The following is a 19,275-nucleotide window of genomic DNA, read 5'->3' as shown; positions in this document are numbered from 1 at the left end:
CTTTCAGTCCATGTTCTGGATGTAACAGGCCCTTCCCTTTCAAACATTACCTTGAGTTAATGATGCTCTTTCAGAATTTAAAACAAGTCAGTTGCACATGCTGATGGAAGTTTGAAAGAGCCATTACACTTCACTGATTTAAATGTACCTATAGAAATAAATGTTAGAAATGGCCTAAAGAAAGCAAAATTCTACACTAATAAGCACGTGATATATAAGACATTTGGTGAGAAAGTGAGACACCCACAGCTGGGATGCCCATTTGTTTTCCTTATCATCCTCATTACTACTAAATAATTCAAAGTAAAAATTCAGAAACACTGTGCAACGAAGTGGGAAAAAAAGGCAATTATCATAGAATCATAGAATCATAGAATAACCAGGTTGGAAGAGACCCCCCGGATCATCGAGTCCAACCATTCCTATCAAACACTAAACACTAAACCATAACATTACCTTCCAGTACTTAAAGAGGGACCATAGGAAAGCTGGGGAGGGGCTCTTTATCAGGGAGGGCAGTAACAGGATGAGGACCATTTTAAGCTGAGAGACAGTAGATTTACATTAGATCTTAGGAAGACATTTTTTACTGTGAGGGTGGTGAGGCACTGGCCCAGGTTGCCCAGGGAAGCTGTGGCTGCCCCATCCCTGGAGGTGTTCAAGGCAAGGCTGGATGGGACCTTGGGCAGCCTGGTCTGGTGAGAGGTGTCCCTGCCCGTAGTAGGGGCTTGGAACTGCATGATCCTTAAGGTCCCTTCCAACCTAAACCATTCTATGATCCTTCCATGATTACTGTAGCGTGAGCTCTCTCCCACATGCCACAAAACTCAAATCACTAACACTTTCATCTTCTCTCCTGTAAACAACTATTTTTCTCCATATGCATATATAGTCCTTTCAATAAGTTGTCCAGTGTCTTAGAGAGTAAGGTTAAGTTCCGCAGGAGACAAGAGATTGTAAGAACCTTGAAAATAAAAAATTTTCACAAAAATCTCACTGTAAAAATTATTTCGGTTGAATTTTGCATGATACAGACAGTGATTTAGAATAAAACTTCCTGGTACTGTTTTAACAATTAAATTCTAGTATGTTATGAGGGTGGGCCATTAAGGCAAGATGGCATCATGGGGCAATTCGTCAGGCAAATACATGGAATTCTTATCTTCTTCCCGCTCCCCCACCCCCGAACAAAAAGCACATGGGCAATTTACCCTTGCCACTTGCAAATTGCATTTTGCAGGAGATTTAATAGCAATAATTTAATTTAGCTTTAATCTGGTCATATACACTTTAAATAATAAGAATATTGCTTACTCACTTTTGCATAGCAAGAAATAGCATGTCACACAGAGTTAGTTTTTATTTCCCCAAAACAGGCCCAGAAACAAAGTACTACCATGTTAATACATGCACAAAAAATGTTTTATTTATTCTATAAATATTGCTTTCAAGTGTGTTGTAGTAAGGAGATGACTAACCCCATATGAACGGGGCACTCCTCATATAGCCATGGTCGTTAGCTCAGACAGTTTTATTACAGCATTAGCACTGGTGTTGTGAACCTCAAATCCTTCCAGCTCATCTTAGCCTGCAGATGATGTTTTTTGTAGGAGTTCACTATTTACATACTTGTCACCTAAAGCCTGCCCTTTTGCTGGCTTTGACACCGGTGTTTTATATCTCCACAGAAGCAATCCTTAAAAAGTCTGCAAGCTTTGGACATCCTTATTCAAAAAGGAGGCAACTTTTAAGAGCTACAGTTTAGAGTTTGGAGCTTGCTATGTTGTGAAGTCTGTCAGCACTGACCGCAACCCTCCAGCATGCCCCGTCTATACTGAATATCAATGATATAATTCTGCACAGGCCAGATACTTCAGCTCATCAGTGGGTCTGAAAATGCTACAATGACCTGATGCAGTCCCATGCTTACTAATGAGAGATACCGATGCGCTTCACTGAAAAATACATCCCTTAGGACTCAGCTGTCTGAAGAATTGTTTATATAGTCAAAAAGCCTAAAACAATGTTGTCTAGCAATTTTTTTTTTCATCACATTGACTTTGGGGTTTTGGCAGAGGGTTTTGCTGTGTTTTTTGGGGGTGTTAGAAGTTTTTTTGTTTGAAATACAGCGATTTTTTTGCTTTTGCTCGATTCTTTTACTGTTTTACTCATTCTTTACTTTTAGCAAGAAAAAGTGGGGTATTCTGACATTTAGAGATAATCAGGACAAATTCTGTCCCAAACAGTTGCTTAACAATCATACCAGTAACACACCAGCTCTTCAAATATCATGACTAGCTTCAAACAAGTAATAAAGCACAGCAGAGAGGGGTGAGGGAATAGAACTGGAAAGATGATCCTACTTAGTAAGAAGAAAAAAAAATTAAAATAAATCCATGCCTTTAAATTAGGAATTACTAGCTTGAGTAGTGTTGCTGGTGGCTAAGACAGACAGGAATGAAAAGCAATGCCAAACTATAAGCCATGTGGAAAGCATGCCAACAGCAACCTCAGAGGCTAGCAAGAAGTCTGTGGCATCAAAGAGATTTTTGTCATCTTGCCAGGGTTAGTGACAAAGAGCAGGTATCCAAGAGACCACTTTTGCAAGGCAAGGTTTCTTTTTCATTTCTCAGCATGTCCCCAAATCAAAACATCACATTTGCAATAACCATGAATACAGAAAAAGTTGCTTTGGGTTTGAAGTCTCATAGGCCTTTGTGCTCAACCCCCGAATGATAATTCTCAGCAGTTTCAGGCCACCAACCTCCAGCAAAACCAATTTCAACATGCCCCTGCCCCCATCCCTTAAAAGCGGTACTAGGCATACACATGCTTCTCTTATGATTAGATATGTTTGGTAAGTACCCATACAGCATGGCTATATCCATTTCCTCTAACAACTGATGAACTGCATTATGAGGGGAAAATCAAGCCTCAGGAACATCATCAAACATGGTGGTGCGATGCATCTGTATTTTGCTCAGGTATTTTGATAACAGCAATACAGTTTTCATCAGTTCCTGGCTATCTTTGTTCACAACACCCTCTGAATCCTTCCTGCTCTGCTTCACAAAAGCACACTACTCATCTGTGAGGCTGTGAAGAAGCAACACTGATCCATGTGTCACAATACCAAGGTTTTCTTATACTTCAGAAAAATCGTCACATTACTAAAGGCAGATTTCCATTCCTTTCAGCAAGCATTGTAAATAAAACTATCTAATTATGTTTTCAAATTTACTTTCATTCCTGGTTTGATGTCAAATGAGAAAGAAGTTATTTACAAACAAAGCTAACAAAGCTGAGACAGCTACTCCACACTCCTGGGATCTGTGTTTACCTTAATCAGAGACAATACTGACGTGCCAGAGGACTGCATGATGCTTGTGTTGCACAAGGTCAGTGAAGAACAGTGGGTTTGGTCTCTGGTCTGTTTTAATTAATGAACTTCGTGGCTGAAAATTTATTACAGTATGTGTGTACGTGTGCCCTCGAGCCTGATCTTTTAACTCCTACTTGCTTTCTTTTTCCATAATCCCTCTCACTGTCTGGTCTAATTATAGTGCTCACAGGGGAATTTATGATTTAGTTTAGCATTCAAACATGTGCCTTTTCCTCGGTGAACTTCACACTTTGGATGAGCCAAGTACTGTATTTCCAGTAAGTACTCCAACAAGGAGAATTCAGCATGAACAGGCACCAAAAGCTTGAGATCTTTCAGTGCAACTGAGAACACTGACAAAAGGCTTCTGAAATGATAGATTTTGCTCAGATGCTCAAAATCCAGATAGGCAAGCATCCATCAGTACTATGGTATGTTAAAAGTGGAAAATGCAAAGCATTTTTAGGACTGTTCCTCCCTGCTTCACCTGCACAGCTAGGGAATTGCTGACACAGTGCCCACATATGAAAACTGCAAATGAAAGTCCTTAGTTTTCTGCTATTGCTTAGGAAAAACAAACAATACACAACCAAACCTGACAGCTTCACTGAACAAGATATACGAGAACTGTTATTTTGAGGCACCTAACTCCACAGGGAAGAAACTAAAACCTGAAATAGCTTCCCCCCCCACCTCATCCCAGTATGAAAAATGGAAAATACATGTCTTTCCACAAACCCAGACAGTGGTTTTAAAACTGGTTTTATGTAACGTCAGCCTCTCAGCCTCTCTGAAAGATGTCTGTAAGCATATTCCCTATTAATTAGAAATTTAGTGGCCATCTGTGAAAAGTGATAAGCAAATACATTTTGATTCATTTAAAATGATGCTGAGGGGTTAATTGCTTTTACTTTCAGTAGTAAAACTCATCCTTTTCTCTCTATATATACATATACCCTCAAAACCATGCAGGTCAGTTCATTGACAGATGTGGAGACAGTTTGGTTTACAAAACTATGATTCACCATACATTCAGAAAAAGCAACTACATAAGAATATGAAGTGCATATCTTACCACAAGAATCAAGCCTCCACAAAACAGAAATCCTTAAGAGCAGCCACTGTTCTTCCCAAACAGATGTGCATTATTTGAGGTCAAAAATCAAAAGCATTTCTCACCTACCCATGTCCCCCTTCAGTGGAGCTGCCCAATGAACCATACATCCCCAGGGCTACAAAATGAGTATGCTGTGGTCCCTCATAGATCTAATTAGGAGTTGCATGTATTCATGTCAAAATAACCAACAGTAAAACTCTTTCTCTCTGAAAACTGTAGTCACAATGAGGTCAGTAGGACAGTGTGTGCAGTCAAGCAGATACCAGGGCTGCTGAGACCAAGCCATGCTTTCTCGTACTTCGTCCCAAGTGTAAAATCAACCAACCCAGCTAGCCCCAAAGGCTCAATACCCACATACAATCATTCATCTCAAACATCCCTTCCCAGCATCTATGCACTGCTAACACGACTTACCCCCACTTCCTTCATATACCTTAAACTTTCTACTAGGCCAACATTTGCACTCAATTCATCCAAAACTCCCGTTGGCCCAGGATACCTTCACTAACATATCTCTTTTTTTTTTTAAGTAAAAGTTTCCTTATTACTTACCATAATGAAAGACTGAATAAAAAGGAAAATGGAAGTGGTCTTCTTTGCTTTTTTAAACAGCTATCTGACATTATAGCGAAGTCCCACTACTAGTGGTCAATGGATCTACGAAGAGTTAATATAGCACATATATTTCTTCCACAGGATCAGCTTTACAGAGAGAGTAAGCAGTGAGCAGAAGGGGATATATCAGTGGCTGAGCAGCAAAGAAAACTAAATCTTGTCTTACAAAAGGTGGAACATAATTGCCAAGTATTAATTTCATCATTCTGTGCAAAAGCATTCTAAACACACATGAAAGGACAGTAGTTATAAACCGCTTCTGCTTTCAAATACCTGTAATATTTTGAGCCTTTCCAACACAAAACATCCTCTTTGAATGTCACCATAGTACTGTGCTGACTGTACCACAAGCCCTTCAATCAGTTTGCCAGTGGAGAAAACAGCAATATACGTCTTAAAATCACTTGTTTGCACAGTAACTCCTCTCTTGAAAAAGAGAAACTCAACAGACAAGGAGTCTAAACAAAAAAGTATTGCTGCTATTCACAACTTTCCTCCTCAGAAACTATTCAAGATACTCATCCAGTAAGCCAAGTAAACCAAATCAAACCCAAAAACTCCATTTGCTAGAAACAAGGAACAGAAAGCCCAGAAAACTGTGCCACCTGGCAGTGCTCCTCAGGGCAGTACACACCATGTCCAGTCTTCGCCAGATACAAGAATTTTGCAAAATCAAGCCTAGTCTATTAAAAATAATTCTAGAATATCAAACATGAAGGAAAAAAGCACACTAACTTTTTCTTCTTTTAAACACTGTAACACACGTGTGCTCTCTCTGTACGTATACACATATGCTATGCATATATGCATGTATACCTATTATTTATTTATTTTTAAGTTCACTGAGTAGGACGAGTTCATGCTTTTAAGTAAATTCTTCCTTTCCTTCTACTCGATGCCAACATCTGCACTCCAGGGAAGCAGTTCTTGAGTACCCCTACCAAACGACGGCTGCAAAGCTCATGAAACAAACTTAAGACCACTAACACTAAAAATCAGAGAGAGGGTGCAAATGCAGTGGTATGACCCTAAGCTGGATCCAGGAACGAGCAAGCACCACACTGTTGTAATTTCTTGGTCAGCCACCAGTGGGAGGCAACTGCTTAAAGTAGGACCTGCACCCTAACTTTCTGTAGGACAGCCGCACATACAACCCATGTAAGGAATGTGGGGATCACAGACATTTTCAGACATATTGACCATCATATCCATTTCAAGAAAATTCAGTTTCTTTTACAAATAAAGAGAATATCAAAATTTCAAAGCTGATCTTGCTAACAAAATTGTGACTGTAAGCTTAGCTGCCCACAGTTTTGTTTAACAAGCTACTTGGTTTTCTGACACAGTGCTTATTGCTATTCAATAGCAATTGAAAAGAGCAAAGAGGATAAAACATGCAAAGAGAAGGAGATGTTATCATTTTCTTTCAGCTCATCTAAATCTGTCCCCATCAGGCTAACAGAAGTTTTACTGTTTATTCACAGGAGGATAATTGGCTGAAGGGGGAAAAAATTACCCTCTTATTAAAAATCTCCGGCCTACTTAAAGTAAAATCTTGCAGGAATCATTTTGAAATATTAATGCTGGCTGTTATACATTTGTCCCCAAATAATTATTTTTTTTTCTTTAATTACACTGTAGTGGCAATTTTGGAGTCTCAAAACCAATATTGTCAATATATTGTCTTACTTAACTAAACAAAATGCAAAGAAAAAGTGACAGTTTTACTTCTATTTAATACAGAAAAGGCTGCAAAATTACTTATTTCTCTGTACTACTTAAACATACAGGTATGTATTTTTGTCTGGACTATACCCGGCCACTTCAAAACCAAGATAAATTCACACTGTTCTCAAAGACTAATCCTCTAGCAGGGAAGAAGTTAATGGAGTGATACATTTGAGGCTGGGTTCAGCAAATCCCACCTCTATCTTCAATTGGAGTTTTAGATAGTCAAACAATTAGTCTCTCTCTGCAGTCTCTGTGGAAAGAAAATTACATTCCCTGTGCTACTGAAAGATAGCAGTAGCTTTTCAGAACGCATCACTAGGTGGGTGCTAAAATAAATGTAGTGTCAATGGCAAAGTACAAATGAGAAATCATATACCCTTTCCTTATATTAGTGGCAGTAATACATTAGCAGAATTTATTTGAAACTATTTACTTCTGATGCTTTGGACATCCACGGTCCTTGTCCAACCCATGTGCAAATCCATGTGATCTGACATCTGCAAAATGAGGACCATAACTGGAACATGGAGCCACCAACTGCAATATAAGTAAGTAGCTCAGCTCATAAAAAATAATATTACTTGGCCAGGGACAAGCAGGAATTTTTCTGAGTGATGCACAAAAGCTTTAGCCAGGAAAATTCTCTCTCCCAAATCTACCCCTGATACATTTGCTACGAACCTTTCAGGTTCCCAGCAGATCAGACAAAAGTATTATAAAATAGCCTTAGTTCAAGCTGAGACCAATATTTGAGAGCTTAATTCTACAAACAGAATAGTGTTATTTTAACACAAAAATTAATGGTGGAAGAATGTATATCAACAGTTAGGCTTTAAATAGCTGCAAACTAAACAAATACACTTTATTCCTACCATCCTGAGGAATGACCACAGTTCAAAACTTCAGCATGTTAAGACAAACCCATACCCTACAAAATCCAGAGGTAAACTCAAAGACTGGATTGTTTAGTTGCCATTCCCACAAGCATATATTGTAAATAGTCCTAATGGTTTCCAAGTAGTTCTTCACGGGATAAAGGGGCTCAGATACAGAGCAAGTTATGGAGGTAGAAATGTGAGTTCCAGAATCCCAAATATAAAAAAAAATTAAAAAAAAAATAATTGTTTCCCTCAAATGTCATTGAATTCATGAGATTTAAAATTGCCAAAGCACTATTTTTTGCAACTTGTTAAAATTAAAGTTAATTTTAGAATTCAGGGCAGATATCTAATAACAACATTAATCTTCCATAAATTCAGTTTCTTCGCACTACATTTTCATATGAAGAGTTTGGAGAGGTACAATTCCAAGATATCCCCATGTACATCCTCGATTTTATGAGGGCTATGTTCGTTCAGTATTCATAGTACCACATAATGGTAGTGAATAATACTAGCTATTCTTGTCTAGCTAGCATCATGAGCATAGTCCAGTGAACAACAAGGCAAAGGTCAGGATATTTCCTATTAAACAGGTACCTTCAGCAAGAAATACGTTTGGAAGCCCACTTTGTACTATACTTCTACATTGCCTAATGCACAGCCTCATGAGGAAACAGTGTAATATGGTTGGACTTGATGATCTGGTGGGTCTCTTCCAACCTGGTTATTCTGTGATTCTGTGAATACTCTCCAAGTTTTATATAAATTCCCCTTCTACTACATGAATGTTTTATTAGGATGAAGGGACTTCTAGCAGTGGAAAAAACTAGAAGAACAAAATTAACAATTTTCATAGGTAAAATATCCCAATCCCTGTATGATCAAGAATGCTTGTCTTTATACTTATCTTCACTGACCTTCAGCCTGCTTAGCACTGCACACGCAATCCCAGTACATGATTTCACTGTTGCTGTAAAATGACACATCAGAATCAAAGCTTCACATTTCTATCATAACAGGCCCTGTGTTGCTAATTGAGTTTCATTATATATTTAGTTTTCATTTTCTGCTTAGCAAGGATTGACTTTTTTCTCCTCTAGATGTAATATTATTGTACAGAAGCTTCTGTCTCTCTCCATATAATGATATGCTCTTCCATGTACAAAGTAGAACTTTTTTCCTTATTTTGGTTCATATTCCACCTTTATCTAGAAAAACATGACCGAGTTGAACAGTGGCCACAATATTGTTCTTACCTCCAAGTAGCTCTAAAGGCACTTGCAGTGCAGATCTGCACTGAAGTGATACAACATGGCCAAGAGCTGGATAGCTTGACAATATGAATCCCTTGAAACAAGGAGATGCGAACCAGAGGTGCCCAAGGCCAATTATCATCCTGGTTGCTTTAGGTTCTGACTGTATGTTCAGTCTACTGCTGAGTTTATGGCTCCTAGAGAGCTACTGTCCTCTTGCCTTTGTGAGATGCTCCTGGACCTCCTCCCATCCTGCTCACTGACTTACTTGTGCAATATATACAGCAGTCAGACATACAAAGATTTTGCCACATATCAAATGGAGGCACAAAGGTTGTCTGTACTGTCTCTGGTGCATTAATTTTTAATACATCAGGCTTTACACACTTTACGGTTTTCTTACAAGAGAACATTGAAAGGATATTGCTTCCAAAATGACTGAATTTCTGTAAGTCACAGCAATACTCCTACTTGTGATTTTAAAACTAACTGGTAAGAAAGTGTGTAATAACTATACTGCACCAAAACCATTTTAAGCTGCATAATATTTGACACAATTCCAGATGTCCTTATGATATCAGCATTCATGATACACAGCTATTTGGCATTGTGTGTGTGTAAGGATCTCTAATACTTACAGCCAATCATCATCATGGCAACAGCAAAGATCTTCTCCCCATCTGTAGTTGGAGCAATGTTCCCAAACCCAACGCTGGTGAGGCTGGTCATCGTAAAATACAATGAGGAGATGTAGACTGAATCCTTGCTTGGTCCGCCTTCCCATTTTCCAAAGCCTGATGTGTTAAAGTGGTAAGGTGTTCCTATTGACTCCCCCAGCTGATAGAGCCAGCTCTCAGTTCGGATCGTGTTTGTATCCTCATCAATAACTTCATAATCTCCTATGCTGTACCAAATGCAGGCCAACCAGTGTGCTGCAAGACCAAAGACACACACCAGCAGAACCAGGACTGCTGCTCCGTATTCGATGTAGTGGTCCAACTTCCGAGCTACACGACCCAGCCGAAGTAGCCTGACCACTTTAAGCGAACTGAAGAGGCTACTGATACCCTAGAAGGATAAAGTACAGTGACTGTTAAGAATTTAATATTAAAGCAAAAATATTCATAACTGCAGTTTCCTAAGACATGAGGTGATGCATAACAAATGGTTGGCCATCAGATAACACCTGAAAAGAGACTGTGAAACATGAAAAGGTTAGTAATGCTTTTCGGGGATGGAGATACACACTCTTGCCTTCACTAACATTTTATGGATTGCTCTCTGAACCCCCCTTTCAGATTATTTGAACAGGTCTACAAATACATTTGTAAAGATTTCAAATGAGATGTTACTCATTGCACATCTAGTTTTGCAAGTAGACTGTCCCTGAGCATTCTGATGCAACTTTAGGCTGACTGAAAATAAATGTGGAAGTCACTGGTCATTAAACTATATAAAACTAATGATGAGAGGAACATAACCAGAGACCTACTGAATTCACTCCAGAATCTGGAGTCATGAACTTCTTACGGCTATTTCTGATCTCCTTATGATCGTGGGCAACACGTGTCCTTTCATGTCTCAGATATAACACAGCTTGCAGTATTTAGCTCAGACATACCAAGAAGATAAATAAGGAAGGCCAAAAAATACTGGAAGTATCTGGTGATTTGTAATTCTTCACTGTAACAGTGCATTTCCTATGACTTTATTGTCACATGAGAATACACGCACTGATAATCAGTCCTCTAGCATTTGTCACATGGACTACACAAAGCTTAACTATTTCAACTACCTTGCTGTCTAACCCCCACATCAAGTTCTTTTTATGACAGCTTTGTTATCAAGGTATTGTTTCTGCACTGATACTTACATGGCTCCCGTAAAACAGAATTACGCCAGCATGCAGGATTATGTAATGTCAACTTTTAGATAGATTTGCAATTCCATGCACAAGAAGTTAAATAAAAAAAAATGAAAATCATTTGGGGCACAAGAAGATCTGAATAGCCTTTCATAAAAATACTTTCTTCCTTTTTTTCTTTTTCTACTCTGTCTTATCAAGACTGTTTCATACATTGAAGTCTGATTAAAATTTAAGCAGACTGGTTTAATGGGTATTTCTGGAAATGCATAATTGCATACTTCTGGTCACCAGCCTTTACTGGAAGTTTGTTTATTCCTGCATAAATACAACTGCTTCGGTATCTTAGGCTGGTTCAATGTACTAGAAGAGATGCTTTATTAAATAATTACATAAAGCATATTGACTCATTCCCCAGGACTGCAGCAATGTATTTCCCCTTTATTTCATGAATTTGTCATGATTACATTGACTCATTTTCAGAGACAGATGTGATTTGTTACCTGGGAACGCACTATCAATTCTATTAAGTATTCGGACAAGATCAAACACAGCCAGGGGGGAGGGGAGTAGAAAGGAAGAACAAAAAGATAAGTAAGCATCATTCCTTTAAATCAGAGATATTTGCATAGATCTAGAAGTGAAAAAGTGATCTATTTTCTTCATGATTATCTGTGTCAAACTTCTCAAGCCATGGACACAAAAATTCCTTCATAAGTAAAAGTTAATTTCCATTTCCTGTTCATTCCATATCTGGCTTTGTTTTGTAAACAATGAAGGTAAGCCTTGATGTCAATTCAGAGACTACAACACAGAAGGCATTAGGCTTTCACTTCCCGGGGAGGGAAAACAGGTACTGCTGGACACTCAGTACACAGAGGAAAAGCAAAGGGGGAAACACAAAAAAACCTGTAACATGAAACCTTATTTTAGAATTGGATATGCAAGTCCCACAGTGACAAGCATGTTTAGTCTCTACATTCTAAATATCCACCTTCTGATGAGGCAACACAGCTTTCTATCCATTTTCCTCAGGACCCATGCCCATTTCTCTCGTTCCTCTTTACAAACTTTAACAGGAAACCAATAATGGTTTACATTATGAGAGGTCTCCAGTGATGGCCTGCTTTTAGCTTTAGTCTCAAAGCCAAGCTTTTTAATCACACAGTGCTTACAAGTCTCCAGCAAGGGCAGGAAATTTTTCCATCTTAACATTCTAAAAACCAGTTTTATTTTTCCTTAAAATTAGTGGTGCAAAACCTGCTCTTAAAACTCATCACTAGGATTTAAAAAATATAAATGCTGTTTGTCAGTAAAACTCCTACCAAAGACAAAACTAGTAGTGATTCAGGAAGGACTTAAATGTTTGGCATTTGCTTAATTCTTAACAGGAAAAAAAAAATAGTCAAATATTAGAAATATTTGGCAGACGGTGGAAATCACAGAAGGCGAATTTAAAAAACTGGATATGAAAAATGGGAATACAAAATAAAATATCTGAAATTAAATTTAAAACATTTAAGGCAAACTACTTTGCTTTCAGAGTACTCTTATCCTAATTTCCCTTATGAAATTCAGAAGAAGAAATCTTGTGTATATATTTAAAATGTGATAGAACTGCAACATTTGAGGGAAAGTCATCCTACCAAGTTCTGACCAGAGATAGAGATTTAGGCTTTTTATATAATACAACAAGCACTTGATTACTTGACTTGGTTGCTTTGAAAGGATGCATTTAATATTCAAATTAGTAACAATATTTCACCTGACTACATTGCCAATAAGATTCTAAAAGTTGAAAAAAAGAACAATTTATTTTTATTTCAGCATTAACAGTACTTTCTATTTGATTTCCCTAGAGGAAAGAATTTGTCTGTTCTAAGTGGATCAATATCCAGAGGAAGAAATGCCCAGGGAAATAATTATTCATAAAACTCTCTTAAAAATTTCTAAGTGACAGAATTTCAAATGGGTATGAACAATGGAAACTGAATAGACTGTTTCACGGATAATACAGTAGAAAAAAATCAGATCATTCTCCTATACTTTAAAACAGTACTTTTTGTCACTAAATTTAGCAAGTAACATTTTAATACTCACAGGAATAGATCTGCTGGATTCAAAATTGACATTTTTAGACTACCACTTTCCAAAATAGAACTGTACTTTTAGATTACTGTCCATCCAAATGCTCTTTTCAGTACAGATTATTGTTTCGCTTTTGTCATAAAGATGGCTCCACGATGTCACACCAAGGAGCCTGAACTCAATTTACTCCTCTTGATGCATGTCCCACTCTCTTAGCTCTGCTACTCCTATAACCTTTGAGAGGCAAATTAAGAGACACCCAGAGGTTCATTTGCCCAAACAAAATAGATGAAACCTCAGCTCATAAAGAGCTAGAAATTGTGCTATAGGTCCCAAACTGGCACCTCAGATGCTCTGCTATGAACAATCAACCTAAGGAAAGTCTGTGTGACAGTCAGGGAAAGAAAAAGATTAAATAATATCCCACAAAGTTCTACCTGCACCTGATTCACTCAGACATGCTTTTAACTATCAGTACTCCATCCAACAGAAATGTTTCCCTGGGGGTATGCAGAAGCTAAGAAATCTTTTCTATGGCCAGAGTTTTACTGTGTTTTGTTACAGAGACCCCTTCTGCAGCGCTTGCTTAAACAAATAGAGCACTCGCTAGCAGCACTTAGTCAAATATGGCTGAAAATGCTGAATTTCGCACAAACATATATTACAAATAGTTTCAAGTAACTGAATAACACTAAATAAAGAATCTACTGCTGATACCTGCATACAGTTGTTGATAAAGATTTAATATGTTGGCAGGTTTAATTTCATTGCCAGTGATGGCCGACGCATAAAAATGGAAGAAGCTGTAGTGAGTCCCCTCCAAACCTAAGAGCAAGCTCAAAGCACTGAGCCAGAATAAATAATTCTTTATTCACTAACTGAGCAACCCTGGATGTCAAAAGTCCTTAGAACAAGAAATACAACCACTTCCCTTTCCTGTCCTCCTATGCATCTTTGCAGAGTGAAACTGCACCTCAAATACAGAAGAAAAACAGACTAGTCTCAGCCATAAAGGAAAGCAGGACACACATTTTACCTTCAAAGAGAAGGTAAAACTTTTTGAGTTTGTCCATGAAATACTGCTAAAAGTAAATCTCCACGTATAATTTGTCATTAATTAGACTTACATACTCGATACTGTGTACATTCATGCAGATTTTCTTTAGTATCTCCTTGTTTTCTGCAAGACATTACCTAGTGTCAATGCACCCCTTGTCTCACACTGGTATCTCCGCCATGTAAATAACCTTTTTTCCTAACATAGGATCCAGGATCTCCACAGAATCATAGAATGGGTTGGTTTGGAAACGACCTTAGAGATCATCCACAGTTCCAATTCCCTGCCATGGGCAGGGACACATCCCACTAGATCAGGCTGCCCATGGCCCCATCCATCCTGGCCTTGAACACCTCTGGGGATGGGGCATCCACAACTCCCCTGGGCAACCTGTGCCAGTGCCTCACCACCCTTATCATGAAGAATTTCTTCCTAATGTCTAATGTAAATCATCGCCCTTCCAGTTTAAAACCATACCCCTTCATCCTATCAATACATGCCCATGTAAAAAGTTCCTCCTCAGCATTCTTTGAAGTCCCCTCTAAGAACTGGAAGGCTGCCATAAGATCTCTCTCAGCCTCTCCTCATCACAGAGGTGTTCCAGTCTTCTGACCATCTTTGCGGCACCACTCTGGACCAGTTCCACAGTTCCATATCCTTCTTATTTTGGGGATTCCACCTGGACACAGTACTCCAGGTGGGGTCTCAGAAGAGCGGAATAGAGGGGGAGGATCACCTCTATTGACCTGCTGGCAAGACAGCCCAGGATACAGTTGGCCTGGGCTGCATGCGCACATTGCTGGCTCATGTCAAGCTTCTCATCAACCAGCACCCCCAAGTCCTTCTCCACAGGGCTGCTCTCAATAACGTCATCCCCCCAGCCTGTATTAAAACCAAGGATTGCCCCGCCTCAGGTGTATGACCTTGTGCTTGGCCTTGTTGAACCTCATGTCCATGTTTTGGCTGTAGCTTTGCATCAGAAAACCTACGATTTGTGCCATTACTTCCATGCCCATAGAAAGAGATAGAGAAAAGACACTGTGAAGAAGTACTTAGTGAAGTGATAGGAAAACATAAGGGCTGTAAGCAGAGTAATTATCAGTTACTTGTGTCATTATGGCCCTCAAAAACAGTAAATGTGGACACTACAGTGCTAGATGATGTACAAATAAAACAGTTTCTGTTGTTCATCTGCCTTGCAAAATTAAATTCAACTCAATTAATCAAATACTAAAATTCCACCTAGAAAAAAAAATTGTTTAAAGAACAGCAATAAAAATTAATTATAGTCAGAAAAACCCCAAAAGAAATAATTCATTTTCCCTTCCAAACAAGATGTAGGATGAACAACTTTAGAAACGAGCTAAAATGCAACTTTCATCCCACCTCCTACGGCTGTAGTAGCACTAGCACTTTAGTAATAGATTCAATTTCCATGATAGTATTCACACTTTAGGCCATTACTTATCTTCCATGTGCACAGAAAAAAAATGCACTTAACCTAAGAATTAAGATTTTTTTTTTCTAGGCTCAAAGGAATTATAATTTACTTTCTATTTACGATCTGTTTTTAAGAAAACCAAAAATATTCAGTATTGGCACAAATCCATTCTAAGTTTTCCAGCACTCTCCTCTCATATGGAACTGCTAAAGTTCAGGCTTCATCTCAATTAAAGGCAGATACAGGAGACTAAAAGACAACCTTTGAAAGAATGGGAATGAAACAGAACATAGAAATAAATTAATTATTTATCCAAAAAAAAAAGGAAGGCAATTAACCAAATTTATCACTAGCATAAGTGAGGCAAGAGCCGTGGAAAACACTGTCTTCTTCCTGGACATTTAATACTGAAGTCAGCTGTGCCACAGCCTGGCAGTAACACAGCAGCTGTGTCAGGTCATTATTAGGACTTTTCGTTTGTCCTACTTGCATCTTCTGATGTTCTCAATTAGGTCTGAGAATATGACAGAAACAAAAACAGCCACCAAACAAAATCCCCAATATCAAGGGAATCCCGTGTCTTCCCTCTGCCAAGTGAAGGGAGTAATGCAAAGGAGAAGAGTGAATGGAGGCAAGTCCACACTCTGGGCAGCAGGCAAACCCCCTCCTTACCCGCCTCACCTTCCCAGGTGCCTCTGTACAATAGGTATGATGCTCTGGAGGTGCAAGACCAGTCAGTAGATGAAGTGGATGAAGGTACATCTACACCAGAGGTGTTGCCAGAGTCAGAAAGGCCCACCTCCAGAATCACAACGACCTCCGTGAGGATGAAAGGACAGGTTATAGCTGTAGGTCTATGGGACCTGGGAAGATGCAACCCAAAGATAGGAGGGAATTGCTTGATATAGTCACCAAGACACTCTCCATGACATCTGAAAAGTCATGGCAATAAGGTGAAGTCCCTGGTGCCTGCAAAGATCGTGGAACAGATCCCCCTAGCAGCTATACTAAGGCACATAAAGAACAGGGAGGTGATTCAAGACAGCCAGCATGGCTTCACCAACAGCAAGTCTGGCCTGACCAACCTAGGGGCCTTCTAGGATGGAGTGACTACATCAGTGGACAAGGGAACAGCTACAGATGTTGTCTGTCTGGACTTCTGTAAGGACTTTTACACAGACCCCAACGATGTCATTCTCTCTAAATTGAAGAGATATGGATTTTATGGGTGGACTCTTTGAATGATGGATTGGTTGGATGGATGCATTGAGAGGGTAACAGTCAATGGCTCAATGTCCCCATGGAGACAAGTGGTGGCAAGTGGTGTCCTTCAGGGGTCCATACTGGGATCCGTACTGTTTAATATCTTCATCAATGACATGGACAATGGCATTGAGTGCACCCTCGGCAAGTCTGCAGACAACACCCAGCTGAGTGGTGTGGTTGGCACTGAAGGACCTGGAAAAGCTTGAGAAGTGGGCCCATATATACCTCATGAGGTTCAACAAGGCCAAGTGCAAGGTCCTGCACCTGGGTTGGGACAGGCCCCAGTAACAAGACAGACTGAGAGATGAAGGGATTGAAAGCAACTCTGTTGAGAAGGACTTCAGGGTACTGGTAGACATAGAGTTGGACATGAGCTGACAGTGTGTACTTGCAGCCCAGAAGGCAAATCATATGCCAGGCTGCACCAAAAGAAGCGTGGCCAGCAGGTTGAGGGAGGCAATTCTGCCCCTGTACTCTGCTTTGATGAAACGCTAAATGGGGTACTGCATCCAGCTTTGGAGCTTCACTCCAGGAAAATCATGGACCTGTTGGAGTGAGTCCAAGACAGGACTACAAAAATGAACAGAGGCATGGAACACTTCTCCTATGAAAAAAGGCTGAGAGTGTTGGAGTTGTTCAGCCTGGAGAAGAGAAGGCTCCAGAAAGACCTTATCATGGCCTTTCGGTACTTAAAAGGGGCTTAGAAGAAAGATGGGGAAAAATTTTTAGCAGGGTCTGTTGCAATAAGGCAGGGGGTAATGATTTTAAACTAAAAAAGGGTAGATTTAAACTAGATGTAAGGAAGAAATTTTTTACAGTGAAGGTGGTGAAACACTGGAAAAGGTTGCTTAGAGATGTGGTGGATAACCCATCCCTAGAAACATTCAAGGTCAGGTTGGATGGGGCTCTGAGCAACTTGATCTAGTTGAAGATGTCCCTGCTCACTGCAGGGGGGGGTTGGACTAGCTGATCTTTAAGGGTCCCTTTCAACCCAAACTATTCTATGATTCTATCATTTCATGAGTTTTCCTACAGATTGCCTATTTAGCAACCAACAGATTAGATAACATTATGTGTACAGGTCAAAATCAATACTTAAACTCTCTGGTTACTGCTATGGTTCCCAGCATAGAGGAAAGCAGATCTCTAGACTCACAAAGCTTATTTTTGTCAGATATCTGTGAGCTTGGTTAGAATTGGGGGAGAAACAGCACTAATCCATGCATAAGATCACAGGGTGGGAGAAGAGATGGAAAGGCTGACTTTTCACTTATAAAACTATGTCTGTGGTTGCCTTGCACATGTACACTTGTTTGGTTTTTTTTTACTTTAAGAGGAAGAACAAGGATAAAGATAACACATACGAAAGTCTAAAGAAATACCACTCTCCACAATATCAAATAAAAATTTACCCCTGACAGACAGCAACCTGCTTCCCAATGTTTCTGATTGGAAGAAGCTCCAGAAGCTTTTTACTTATCTCAAAGAGGAAGAACACTCAATTAAGACTTAGCGTTACTAGCATCTACTACCACTCCATCTTTCCAATTCTAATCTAATCCATCCTATGAAATAGACTATAAAGCAACCATTTAGCTACTCAAATAAATACCATTTGCCGTCTCATCTGACTTTTTGCCTCAGATCAATACAAATATGCTGAATGGGGGAAAAAGAATAGAGTAACAGATCCCTGTCTCTGAAACATGCTTCCCTTTATATGCAATGTAAGCATCACTCTAACAGCAGCTTTTTGAAATAATTCAGATTCTAATATATTCAATTAGCCCTCCTTCTTGGACAAAGGCTATCACCGTATATTATCACTGAAAATGTAATTCAGTGTTTTAATTCTTCTGATCTTACACAGATTGAATGGATTATGTAGACTACTATTCTCTCATGATAAATCATGTCATGCTTTTCAAAGCTATGAAGAAGTAGTTCTGAAACCCAGTAACATCCCTTACTTATCTGTGATTTAACAAAAAGTCTAATCTGAACACTAGTAGCCCAGAAGGGGAGTTAACTGGCATCTTAACAGCCACAACAGAACCTATGGAGTAGATGCCAGGCAGGGACACAGCAAAGCATCTTTCTCTGGTATTCCCTTTTGGAAGGGGCTATCTGTCAGCAGTGTAGATGTCTCTGAGCCACCAAGGTGTATGAACACCTTAAATAGTCTTACAGCAGAGAAGAGAATTTAACTTTGAATGGGTTAAATGGCATAAGAGCTCTGCAGCACCTATATACAACATCAACACAATTTGGAAAAGAAGAGGATTTATGGGGAAAAGACAGCCTGTCCCTTCAGAGGGTAGCATAAAAAAGGCACTTCATTAGTAGCATGGACGTTGGGTTTTTACGGAGGGAAGTTGAAGAACCCTGTATTTGATTAAGAAAAAATAGGCATAAACAAGCCTAGGGAAGCTGCATGCTTTTCAGTGTAGCTACTTCAGTAATTCCTAGATAGCTGATTTGCATTATCATGAGAGATTATTCCAGTAGTAAGGTTTAATTTAATCTAATCTACTGCAACAGTACTGCCCGAGAGGGTTGCCAACAATCTGACCAGCAACA

The 19,275-nt window shown here is 39.3% G+C and overlaps 1 protein-coding gene across 2 annotated transcripts in view; it reads right to left on the bottom strand.

The window, feature by feature from the left end:
* Positions 1-19,275, bottom strand: part of KCNH1 (potassium voltage-gated channel subfamily H member 1) — a 192,464-nt gene that overhangs the window by 122,599 nt on the left and 50,590 nt on the right. For both annotated transcript variants that reach the window (XM_069852852.1, XM_069852851.1), the window contains exon 7: positions 9,618-10,047. In XM_069852852.1, the coding sequence (XP_069708953.1) occupies positions 9,618-10,047 (430 nt within the window). The remainder of the gene's footprint in view (positions 1-9,617; positions 10,048-19,275) is intronic.

This window comes from Phaenicophaeus curvirostris, chromosome 2 (assembly GCF_032191515.1).
Source record: "Phaenicophaeus curvirostris isolate KB17595 chromosome 2, BPBGC_Pcur_1.0, whole genome shotgun sequence".
In the NCBI taxonomy this organism is placed as follows: Eukaryota; Metazoa; Chordata; class Aves; order Cuculiformes; family Cuculidae; genus Phaenicophaeus; species Phaenicophaeus curvirostris.
The sequence above is the reverse complement of the archived record's forward strand: the minus strand, read 5'-3'. Positions and strand labels throughout refer to the sequence as shown.